This window comes from Apaloderma vittatum, unplaced genomic scaffold (genome assembly GCF_000703405.1).
Source record: "Apaloderma vittatum isolate BGI_N311 unplaced genomic scaffold, ASM70340v1 scaffold14018, whole genome shotgun sequence".
Lineage (NCBI taxonomy): Eukaryota > Metazoa > Chordata > Aves > Trogoniformes > Trogonidae > Apaloderma > Apaloderma vittatum.
In genome coordinates this window covers 4,434-17,135 of record NW_009729158.1, presented here as the reverse complement: position 1 = coordinate 17,135, position 12,702 = coordinate 4,434, and the positions used below count along the sequence as shown (strand labels likewise).

The 12,702-nt window shown below is 37.6% G+C and overlaps 1 protein-coding gene across 1 annotated transcript in view; it reads right to left on the bottom strand.

Moving 5' to 3' along the window:
• LOC104277650 (cAMP-dependent protein kinase type II-alpha regulatory subunit-like) overlaps positions 1 to 9,049 on the bottom strand; it is a 48,777-nt gene extending 39,728 nt beyond the window's left edge. Inside the window, exons 1-3 of the mRNA XM_009874350.1 lie at positions 8,898 to 9,049; positions 7,016 to 7,114; positions 6,779 to 6,873 (exon numbers count right to left, since the gene is read on the bottom strand). Coding sequence (XP_009872652.1) covers positions 6,779 to 6,873; positions 7,016 to 7,114; positions 8,898 to 9,049 — 346 coding nt within the window. The remainder of the gene's footprint in view (positions 1 to 6,778; positions 6,874 to 7,015; positions 7,115 to 8,897) is intronic.
• Positions 9,050 to 12,702: the final 3,653 nt, after the last annotated feature.

Genomic DNA, 12,702 nt, shown 5'->3' with positions numbered 1-12,702 from the left:
TGAAGGATTCATGCTGAAAGACAGCAAAATTTGTAACAGGTTGCATAAATTCAGTAGTAGAGTACTTGCAGTTCATAGAGCACAGACAAAGTACCATCTTTATAAAAACAAATTAGTGAAAAACAGTGATTTCCAATGTTCTTTCCCATCAAATCACAGCACAAAATCATCCTATGTGAACGAAGACAAGAGAAACAGAAGGTAAACTGTGCGTATTTAACAAGTCAATTAAGATTATCCAAACACGTGAGTTGACACTATATTAAAGCCGACATACCAGAAGCAGAGTGGAGCATAAATCTGAGGTGTGACTGTCTCTATGGAATGTCATATCAAGTTACGATAAGGAAGTGCTAGACTACAGCTGTCAAACTGTTTTTCTACACACCAAGATGTTAATGGACTTACATGAATATGAACCCTTGCAACTGTGACAAAATTTAAAGATTCAAGTATCAACTTTTTAGGATTTCTAGCAATTAAAAAGTAATGCCATAGCAGAAACAAGACTTTCATTATCAGATATACAATCATAATTTAATAAATGTAAATATGAACTTGTTTTTCAACAAGTAAGAAAGGTAATGGAGTTCCCTGGGACTGCTGCTTATAAACAGATACATGGCCATGATTTCCCCCAGGATGTCCCTCCTGGACAGTGGCACATCCCACGATCCCTCCCAGATCTCTGCTTAATAAGGTGGGGAGCATGAGTGGGGCTAAAAACTACAACAATTTTTCCACAGGTGGTTCTGGAACCCAACATTCTCATGTCAACATTTCTTTCAGAAAAGCAAAACAGGCCAAAACAGACAAGAATTTTACAGGTGCCTGTATTTTTTTCCCTTCTATTCCTGCCCCCTAGAAGAGGATGGAAACTCCGAACCTGATTAGAGGCAGGCAAGAGAGATCCTGATGGTGTCAAATGAAGCATGCCAGATATTCAGAGGAAGACAAAAGGTCAGGGAACACTAGGGAGGAATAGAGTTCTTTCAGAGGACAAACAAAGGGAGCATGGAACGTTTAAAAAAAAAAAAAGCAGCAAAATGGAAACTGTGATTGTGTACACACAGACACACTTTACTCCTCTGTAAAAGACTTCCACATCTATTAAGTTGGAAAACAATACCAAAACTTACATTAATATTAAACACTGTTTTCCTCTTTGCTACAGGAGAAGTAATAGAAGAACAGATCTCTTTTCATTCACAATATTTAAAAACAGCTCTCATCAGTAGCAAGAGATAAAATAAAATAAACTAAACAAAGTAGCAACACATCCTGGTCTGCAATTTAATTGATTTTATTTGGATTTAAAAATTATTGACACAAAAAATGGAAAAACACTGTCACGAGCCCCTGATTCTTGCTTTCAGAGTTTTTTTAGAGTCCCTCTTATAGAAAGAACATAATAAATACTTCTGAAGGAAAAGGTTGAGTCAGTAAGAAAGGCATCTATATCAGTTAAAAAAACATGGTTTACAAAGTTATGAAAGCTGTTGTGCTATTTTGGGTTGGCTCTTTTCTTATTTTTAAAGACAGAAGAAAAATTAATAAGCACTCTGGAATGAACAGACTTTAAACAGCTGATAAATTCAAGAAAGATAAATCTTTACTTGACTCCAACAAAAATAAGGGTGAACGTTTGGTTATAATACCACTTCTTGACAAAAGATGTTAAAGAGTTTGGTTTGGGTTCAAATTAAAGACGCTTTAGAAAAATGTATCACTATTTCAGTATTTTCACTGCACAACTGAATTTGAAACAGTCAAGTATGCTACAGTTTTGATGATGTTTCTCAGCAGATATTAATTCAACAGAAAAAAAAGGACGGTGACCCTGTTACACAACAAACCCTGCTCTCAGAATTTAGGAGGTAATACAGCCTGACTGAAGCCCAAGCACGGGAGAATGAACACCTATCAGGCAGCACTCCGTATTATCCGACATTGCGACGGCACGACCATCTCGTATTTCTTGCTGACGTGTCTCAGAGATCTAGCCAAACACAGCACTTTTTTTTTTTTATGAGAGTAATCTATATTATGAAGATCAAAGGGATAGCAATAACACAGGCATTTGCTTTACAGGCACAAAGTTAGACAAATTCCCAGCCTTGGTACAATCTCAGCTGAAAGGACACATTTCACAGTGATTAAAGATATAACTATATGCTGATACTACCATGGAGATTGTCAGGGTCTGAAATGGAAGACTTGGGAATTTTTTTCAAGGATTAGAAAGATAAAATTGCACAGTGAACACAAAAGGGATGATGCTGCAAAGAACTAGGGGAGTTAAGAAGCAACTGACAAATCTTCAAAGTACTGTCAGAAAAGGGAAGACACTGGAGGGTAAAGCAAAGCAAGACAGAGTAAGTGAAAAAGAGAAAATTTGCTTGGGCTTTGGAAGTCAGCTTAAAGAGGAAGGTATTTCAGAGACAGGGAAGCAAAGGAGCCACATGAGTAGTATCACAGAAGTTTTAAGAGCCAGAATGACATTAGTCATACAAACCCAACATTAGGCAGATGACAAAAGGAAAGATCCTGAACATATTTGGAAATTACTTTCATAGGGATTCTCTGACAACGAAAAAGCCCCAAAAAAGGGTCAAAGATGCATATGAAACTACAGAAAAACAGAAACATCAAGGAGAAATAACTGCAAGGTTCCTCAAAACAAATGCTTCACACAGGAGAAGACAGTTAGATCTTCCGTAGGGAACCATGAGACATTTCCCAACCAGCAAGAATCCCAGGGAGCTCCCCCTCACGCCGAGGAGCAGTGGCAAAGGAAGGCCGGCCTCTGCCTTTTCCAAGCCTCTTGACTCTTCCTTTCTATCTGACCAGTTCTGCTTTCAAACTTCACCTCATTGTTTAACAGAATCCTATCCCGCCAGAAATCATAGATATATCAGACCGCTGTTCAAAGCAATGTTTGACTGCCAAGTATTGTTCTTTAAAGCAACACTTCTCTATTTCAACTGTTTGGTTTTATACAATGGCTTTGATCTCTAAGACACTTAGAAGACTCAAGTTCACATCTCCGGACCTTTTAAAACATCAAACCCTAAAGACGTTTTTACCAGATTTTCTTCTTTTAATTGGTTATAAAGTGCAAAGTCATTGCTGTGTGTTACAAATTAACAACACTTAAGCCTCTTTTGGCTTACTTGGAAAGCTGAGACTCACCAAACATACTTGGAATTCCTGGAGATAACTTCTAAATGGGTCACAAAAAAATATCATTTAACTATGTCTTGTAAGCTAATTTTATTATTTCCAATTCCATCTCTTCCATAAACCTCTTTTCACAGATTAATGAACTGTATAGACTATGAAAACTTTAATGAGAGCAACAATCCACTGAAGGCCTCTCACGACAAGTAAGTCAGATTCACCAGGCAATTTCTACACTTCTGAAGGGAAGTGGCACCCACGCATGTGGAATGGGACATCAGCACCCAGATCAGTTTGAGTGGGGTCCAGACACAGCTCTCCCTCACTCTGACAGTAGCTGGTCCCTGCCGTCCTCTCCCAGACTTCATGGGCAAATCTGCTCTCAGTCTCACTGTGGTCAAGGATTTAAAAACGCTCTTATCAAATGAGTGTTGTTCTCAGGAACAGCACACAGCCAACTTCTCTGGAAGTAAGCGTACATACCTAAAAAAAGTACCCTTGCTGAAGCCAGGATCCTCCTCTTTACAGCTAGGCCGCTAGCTTTGAGAGCAGTATTAGCCAATGTGACTGCAACAGCCAAACACAATCCAAACGCAGATCTGGGGGGAAATCTCTGTTACAGTAATGTGGATGAAGTGGAAAATAACATCACTGGGTTCAGTGTTTACACAGCCTCAGGTACAAGCTATGCTAGTAACACTAGCAAGTTAAACACCGTACTGGATTTACACATGTGGCATCTCCTGTCACTGCCTTTTCTATAACCTCTGCCCCCTGCACAACACAACCACTCTCTCCCCTCCCACGTGCCTGCATTCTGCCCGAGAGGGTAAGACAACGGCAGCAGCAATGAGCAAAGTTACGATTCTCACTCACACCGAAGCCCTTCTACTTCCAGCTTCAGTATCACACTTATTTCAGTACCACTGTTATTTCTAAGACTATATATTCCTCCTATCAAGGCTTCACTCCTCTCTCGAATGTGTGCCATAGAAGATTGGTAAACACCAAAGTAATTAATCCACACTTAGGTAGCTGGATTGCTGCTGGTTTATGACAGTTCACTTTGGGGCTGCAACACATTACATTGCACCACACCAATGATGGGCTCGTCACTGTTTTATACTACCCCTCCTATCCAGCATGAACTTTTCCTAAAACACCTCACATAATGTCTTCAAATCCAAATTAAATACACACACCTAGAGATACTTTTACACAGCCTTTCTCAACAAACAGCTCCTCAAATAACTCACAGACATCCTACATTCCACCTATTATCTATTGCCTCATATCTGTTCTTTAGGTAGATCTTGTATATTTTAAGGCACAGCAAATGCTGCACGCATTCGTAATATTTTTCTAGGTACATTTGACATTCAAGACAACTTCAATAGCACACAATGGTGTACTTTAATTCAGATGCATAAGGAAGAGTAGATTTCCTTCTTTATGTAAAGAAAAATGATGATGATACACAGATATTCTTGTGTCTTAGCAAGGAAAAACTAAGGAAAAAAGAATAATTTTGACTCCCTCTCAGTTTCCACTAGAAACCCAACCTTAATTTTACATTCACTGCATTGTACTTTAAAGAGATTCCATCTGCTCTGTCTGTAGTACACATTAATATTCAGAAGACATCTGCAGTGTGCAGACCAAGCTTTTAATTGGAATCATGTCACAGCTACCATCACACAACACTGAATGTAAATGTTGGCTATCTGCACTTGGCAGCTGCTTGGCAGGCTTATTATAAAGTCCTACTGAGACTGATAGTGTCTTTAAATAATGCAGTAACAGGATATAAAATGTATCTTGGAAAATCAAATATTTACTATCAAGGAACAGTTTCACAATGTCATCCATACCTAATATAGTTTACCAGCACCTTAAACTACTTATTAAAAAATACTGTTTATATTTAGCCATAATTTTCAGACAGACAAAAAAATTATACAGCTGAACACTCCCATGTTTCGTTATGATATATATTTAAGCAAATCTAACTTCTACATAAAAGAGGACAACGAAAACTGAAGTTAAGTACAACTGAAATTGTGCAGTGAAGCTTGAAGCATTTATAAAAACCTAAAACTCAAGCATTGCTAAGCAGGTAAAAGCACCTGAATAAAAGAACTCAATTAACAGACGTGCTCAGTAATTTAAGACACTTTCCTACAATGTCAGACTAATTATCCTAGAATGAACAATATAGCTACTTCTTTATAAGAAGACAACAACACTGGTTAACAGCATCACCCTTTGCTTCAAATTCTTGTCAAACCATTGAACAGCAAACTACATTTTCACAACTGTCTATGTAGTTTCAGCTCCTACTCTTCTGTAAGTTCTTGGCAAGTGGGGCAGTGATCAACAACCCTGAGAGAGGGAAGTGTCTGCGTGTGTGTATATATATATATATACACATAAAAAAACTATAAAAAAACTAATCTGTCCGATGCAAGCAACTAGTTTTTACGTCACCAAACCTTACACATGTTCCAAGTTATTTAAATCTTACCAGTAGGTAAAAGGGACTTATAAACTCTTAGGAACAGCTACATTTGCTTTTCACAAAATACACATTTTCTTAGGGAATTCATCTTCCACTATCTTTGCCATAGTATCATAACAAACACTTTTTCACAAATCTAACAAGACCATGGCTCACTAAGAATTAGTTATGTTGGCACAAAAATAATTACAGAAGTAGAGGCAACATCAGAACAAAGTCTAAACTGTTGGATCCAACCGCTCTAACACTAGTGCCCTTCTCTGATAAACTAATTGGCTTAACGGACACTGCTTAGCTTCAGCACAGCTTCCAACACAAACACATGAATTACACAGAAGGGGAAGACACGATTGTTTGTGCTCAGGGCACACATACAGGGTCAGTCTCAAGTCTGTATTTACACATCCACCACCACTTTAGAACACATTATGGGAAAAGGGCCACAAAGGAAAAAAGAATAATAATTTTAAAAAAATAATTAGAGAACAGAGCAAGGTTTCGGTCCCAAACCTGAGCACACGATGAGCCGATTGATGACCACTGATTGTAGCAGAGCTTCCAATCTGTTTCAGTGCAAAGGAAAAAAGGGTTGGGCTTAGCTTTTTCATCAGTGATATACAGCTAGTCTGCTCAAGTTTGCACTAGGACAGAAAGGAAGAATTAACACGGGCAGTTACGGATGAGATGCAGTATAAGAAGCTTTTCCTTTTGCTTCTTAGCTATTTACAGTCTCAGATAAAACAGATTGGAGTCACTCTCACAGTCAGGTATTTTATCTCATGTGACAGACAGTAAGAAACAACTATAACAGAATTAGTTCTACAAAAAAGAGCAATTTAGAAGAAAAACATGGAAGAGAAAATTTAAAGCTCAGCAGAAACAACCACCAACACTGAGGGACCATGGTATTTTATACAGTCAGCATGGATGTCGCGCAGCTATACTTGCCAGATCAACCTGAGCTCAGGATTGTATAATTGAAGGTGCCTAGGTAGGATTTAAAAATAGCATTCTACAGCTAAAACAGGAGGCACATAAAAGCCCACAGTTCCCTGGTGGGGTCACTTCTAATTTCATTACCAATTTCTACTGTCATTAGTGATCTGGATGATGAAACATAGCATGTTTTTACATAAGACAAAGCTGGAATGGGTTGTGCTGTCATTTGATTTGATCTGTATAAAAGAGCAAGAGGAATTTCAATTAGAAACACCAGCATCAATCATCACTTCAAGCTGATTCAGAGCCTCATCTCGCACATCCACATCCAAATCAGGGCTTAGGCACACTCATGTATGCCAGGCAAGATACACGCACCTCGTGGTATCTGGGTCTGCATTAGGAGCAGTGTTGCCAGGCTGAGGGAGACGGTCCTTGTCTTCTACGCAGAGTCCTGGTAAGGCCACACGTGGAGGACTGTGGACGGATTCCACAGAAGTACTACATGCATGTCTGGCAATTACTCTGTGTGTATACAACAAGAACTACTACTTCATTGCCAGTACAATTATACTCATCAATAATTCACAAGTGGATCTTATTGCCTTCAGATGTAATTCTGTAGCAGTTTCTTTTAATAAAGTATAAATAAATTTGAGTAGATTCTAAATATGTATGGGCTTAAATTTTAAAAAGTTAAAACTTCTAATCTGGGCAATCATCAGGTTGTGATATATAACCAAAATATGAGCAAAAATAGCTTCTGTGCCACATCTCAAAATAATGTATTTTCTAGCTTTTATTCCTCCAGATTTAATCTTCTGACAATATCAAGTCGACATGCAGCAAAGCTTACTTAAAGCATACAGCTGTAAAAAGAATAATCTCCATGTAAAAAAGTATTTTGACAGATAACTCCCATTCACACACTTCCACTAATTGCATCCTAACATAAATATGCAAGAAACAATAAAAAAAATTCCCTGACCAAAGTGAGCTGCAGCAGGTGATAAGTACTACAAGGTTCAGCTTCCAGATGAATTGATTTTTAGTAGCAAAACTTCTAATAGAAAGCTCCCCAACAGTCACTGTTACACACCACGGTACACATTGTAAATCTTTCAGCTACGAAAGGTTAACAGTGTCTGCATGTAAAAGCAACACTAGCAAAAGCAGCACGCATCATACAAAGTCATACTGTTTCACAGTGCTACGAAAAAATCACACAAAGCACAACATTTAACAATTATATTTTTTGAGAAGAAAGATATTAAAATTACTTCTCAGAGATATGAGAGAGAGATGCCTATACAGAACACAAGAGAAACTGAAACTCAGTTTATGGCTGTTTGTGATGAAGTTACACAATCACATGACTGGAATTGAAATCATGGGCATATACAAATTATATTCAGTGATGTTTAACCTCTATGCACTTCAGCAACTGGAGTATTTGAAGTAATAACACCACCCTGAATAGTATTAATTTTAGAATGAAAATACTCATGGAATATTTCCCCCACCTTTCCCCAAAGATGTCAAAGGTCAATCAATGGAATATCAATCTATTTCAATGATCCATCAGTCATAACTTATCTTGAGTGTTACAAATACTCGGGAATTCTCATCAGAAACACTGACAAAACTAAATGTTAAAAAAAGTGTTTCAGAACAGTTACTTAAAAAAACCAAAACAAACAAACAAAAAAACCCCAAAACTCCATCATCTTTGAATTTTCACTCAGGGCTATCCATGAGACATCTTTCACAGATATTCGCCACAGCAGTGACAACCTGAGGCTGATCAGTTCCTTACGCTACAGCATGTCCTCGAGGAAGCAATTCTTCCTGAATGAACAGGATTAGCACAAGTGTTGCCACAGAAATGGCACTGTTTACTGGAGCCTCATCAGGAAAAACACACACAAATATTTGTATTTTTCTTTTTTTAAAATCTCTTCTATGGAATACAGTTTTCCCAATAGGAAGCAGAAAACAATATGCTATCCCAAGGGAGGAAGAACCAAAATGGAAATGAAGGGCCATCGTGACATCCTGCTTTGTAAGTCTGTCAATATGCAATCACCAAGAATAAGGAACTTGGCAATTGTTTAAAAATACAGAGGAGAACTACAGAGTAATGTCTCAACCCTCATCTAAAACACACAGCTTACTCCTCACACAAGCTCCATCCGTGTTTTCAGAACACTCCGCAACAAGAGAAGCAGTACTTTAAGCTTTGCAGTCCTTCATCACATACCACTGGGATTCAGAGGACACAGTTACCAAGGGTTGTTTTACCGAAACCACCACTTCACTTTCAACTTGCAATCCTAGTCCTTCCTCACACAACAATTCAGAAAGAAGTTTTGTGACAATTTGCTTGGTTTTGCTGGTAAGGTCCCTGATCATGGACCATGTTGGCTTGGACTTCACCAACATCCGAAAAGGAATTCAGGGTTCCAGACTTCCGTAAGACGACCTCAGAAGGAAAGCTGCCATCATACCGGTCGGAAAGCATGTTCCTGCAGTTTCTGAGAAGAAACAAAACTGTTCTTCAGGCCACCCTCAGAAAATTGACAAAAAGTAGAACCAAGAGTGGCTATATTTATTCTAAGAAAAATAAAAGACAACTTTGTTTGTTGTTGTTTTTAAATTATCACCAAAGCAATGCTACAGAAGGAATACCTGCAGTCCCTCCCACGTGCCTTGAAGACAGGCTGCTCCTAGAGCTGTCTTTGCCCCTGGAGGGAATCTCCAAGCCTGTATCAGGAGCAGAATTGCCACGATTCATCATTTGCAATTTTGACATGGAAAAGAAATGCCCCAGTATGGGATAGGCTAGAAGCAAAACTACTACAATGCTGGCCTTTATTATACACAGCTCGTAGTGTACTTGTGTTACACAGGCCAAAACCTTACAGCACGATAAGGGCAAAACATGCTTACTTCCTCCTAAATCTCCCCTCCCTTCAAAATATCCTACCCATTAAAGCACACACTGCCACAATCACCACAGTTTTCACAGCCTCACAGACAAAACACCAATGACCACAAAGCACTGCTTGTTCCGTGTAACAGATTTCTGGAGTTCCTACCTGACAGTCCCTCTTTCAGATTAATACTTTTAAAAGAAAAGGATCCTTTTGCACTAAAGAATCTCACAGGCACAAACCCTTTAGGAAAATCAGTATATTGGTCCAAGTCTTTTATACATTGGTGTTTTGTCCACACTCAGACTTCTCAAATTCCCCACTAGTTGCTTTTCTAACCAATGTTCTTAGAATTTACCACTTACTTTGTTTGTTTCGTATTACAGTGATTCATAAAGATACTAAAAATGCTGTGGAACTGATGGTACCTCAGGAAAAAAATTACACCTACCTGAATCAAAGAATCTTGATGTATCAAAAAAACACCAAACGATTGTTAGATACCACAGAAGGATTAATGGAAAGCCAGGCGTGGAACACAAAGATGCAGGTGCAGTAGTGTATCTAAAGGCGTCTACAGTAGCATTATGGAGGCAAGAATAACACCCTTCTAAAAGAGGAACCAGTACATGTGTCAGAGTTATATTTGTCCTTGCCTCCCTCTTCTTTCACAAAAAAATATTAATGATCATTCACAAAGTTGAAAACGTTACTAAAGCCAGTGAGAAACATTCACAGCTCATCTTGGCTACACTTCCAGTCTTCATCTGAATAATGAGCAACTGCTCTTTGTTAATCATTAATGCTTTTTAATGACTGACTGGTGAATAATTTGAAGTGAGCTTATTCTCTCTTGTCTCCTCCTCCTCTTCTCCGAGATCTCCATTGTTCTATTTTAGGTAAGAGGGTACCACTAAACTTCACTATTAGCAGAAGGGGACGATGGCACGCTGCAACGCTCACAGAATTTTCTCAGCACCATAATATTAGTATAGCAAATGAAAAAAAAAACCCCACAGTTAAAAAGAAGTTAATATTCAGTACAATATCTAGCAGTGCAATATAATAATTTCCTTATCTTAATTTTAGAACCAGATAGAAGAATCCAATTTTCTAAGTTTCATACATTTTTTCTTACACTAACCTTTTTCAACACAGAAGCGTAAGTTTTTAAGAATTCAGCATTCATTTACAAAGACTAGTTATCCACTTCCTTTAGTTACATTTTTTACAGGTTAGGACACAGCGTAATACAGTTTCTATTTGCCCAAAGTAACAAAAAGATACTAAAAAAGCAGACCCTGAGTCTAGAATTCCAATTATCTACATAGTTACAGTTAGTATCAAAAGGCCTTTTAGAAAATATCAAGCTTAACATTGAAAAGTTCAACTAGTACGCAGTGTACCACAAATACAACAATTAAAAAAAAAAACAAACCACAACTCCTTGCTTCCTTGCATTTTAGGATGTACAGTGCACTTAGGGAAAGCAGAACAATTATGTCAAGCCCCTAAGAGCAAACTGGAATAAGAGGGTATCTTTCTCAAGAGATTGTAAGGACTAGCAAACAGATGCTATAGGAATAACAACAGTGCTGATGTCAGAATAAGTAACTTGTATTTTTAAATTAACATAGAAGTTCCTCCCTTCTAATGTAAACCAATATATGTTTAGCAATATCCAGCGATACCTGCAAATTTCAGTCAACTCATCAACAATTTTGTTTCTCAGCCAGCCAGCAGCTTTAATCCCTTCACTGCATACTTTCAGTTCTTTTACTATCTCAGTAAAAATGACTTATTACACCTGTACTTTAATTAAATTTTCATTTGCATTGAAGATTACTTATGAAACCTTCCTTCAGGCTCCACTGAGACACAAATGGCGACTTCATTAGAACTACATCACTTCATCAAAAAGTCCCAGTCTTACTCCTGTAATAGAGTAAATTCAATCTTATGAACAAACACCAAAAAGTATTCTGTGATAACCAAATACAGAAGCAAAAAGATCTCCAGAAAAAAAAGCTCTAGATATTTTGTCCAAATAATGAAAGAGAAGTTCAATCAGTCTTCCTTGATACTTAGTTTATCTTCAAAGCACGCCCCTGTGAACACGATAAATATAGGGAGTGAAGTTCCATTACTACTAACAGCAGTTACTGCATTTAATCCCTCAGATTTAACTCAGTGAGAACCAGCTCTGCCAAAGCAAAGACGTGTAAGTATAGCAGCTGCACAATCGTAGTCGTAGTAACTGCTGTTAGTACTAACGGTTTGAAGCGGTTTAAGTCGGCCTGAATCAGTTTATGTTAAACACGTTCAATATACTATGGTGCCAAGGCCGACTAAAATGAGAAAATTAAATGTAGACATATGTTCCTCTTAAAACATGGACACATCACTAGTACTTTGTTCTAGACTTGATTTCATGTTATTAATTGAGATTAAATAATAAATAAAACTCTAAAGCTGCTTCTACACCTTCAGGTTGATAAGCTTGCTTACATAGCCATCCTTTTAAAATATATCACAAAGAAAGTATGTGTTATTTCTTTGTATACCAAATTCAAAGGCTTAATACAGTTCGATCACAATCTAGAGCTTCTTCCTCCATCTTCCTAAAAATCTAGAGACTACTTAAGCAGAGCACAAGACAGCTTTCTTATAATTACTGTTAGGCTATGAAGTCACGAGTCAGTCAAATTTCAAAGAAAAATATATAAAAAAAAAGCACTAGTAATTATCAGATTATGAAAGTCTCCAGCTAGATTTGAAAGAGAGTAGCTATTCTTCAGACTGAATTTACATCATATAATGCACTAATACCGCAAAAAAAAATGTTCTACAATAAGAGACTCTCTTAATGTTAAGGACAAAAAATGAAATAATAAAAAAAGAAAAACATAAAACCATCAGAGTGAGGAGAGAGCTACTGTGCTTTATTCCCAGTAAATTAATAGTTATGGAGGAAGTAGGTAGGTGAAAGTACTACTAAAAAGTTAAATATACTTTCATTTTAAGGGTGACAGTGTCTCACAGGAACACTTGCAATAACCCATGGATCTGAATTACACAGAATCGTAGAATGCATTGCATTGGAAGGAACCTTTAGAGGTCATTTAGAGCAGG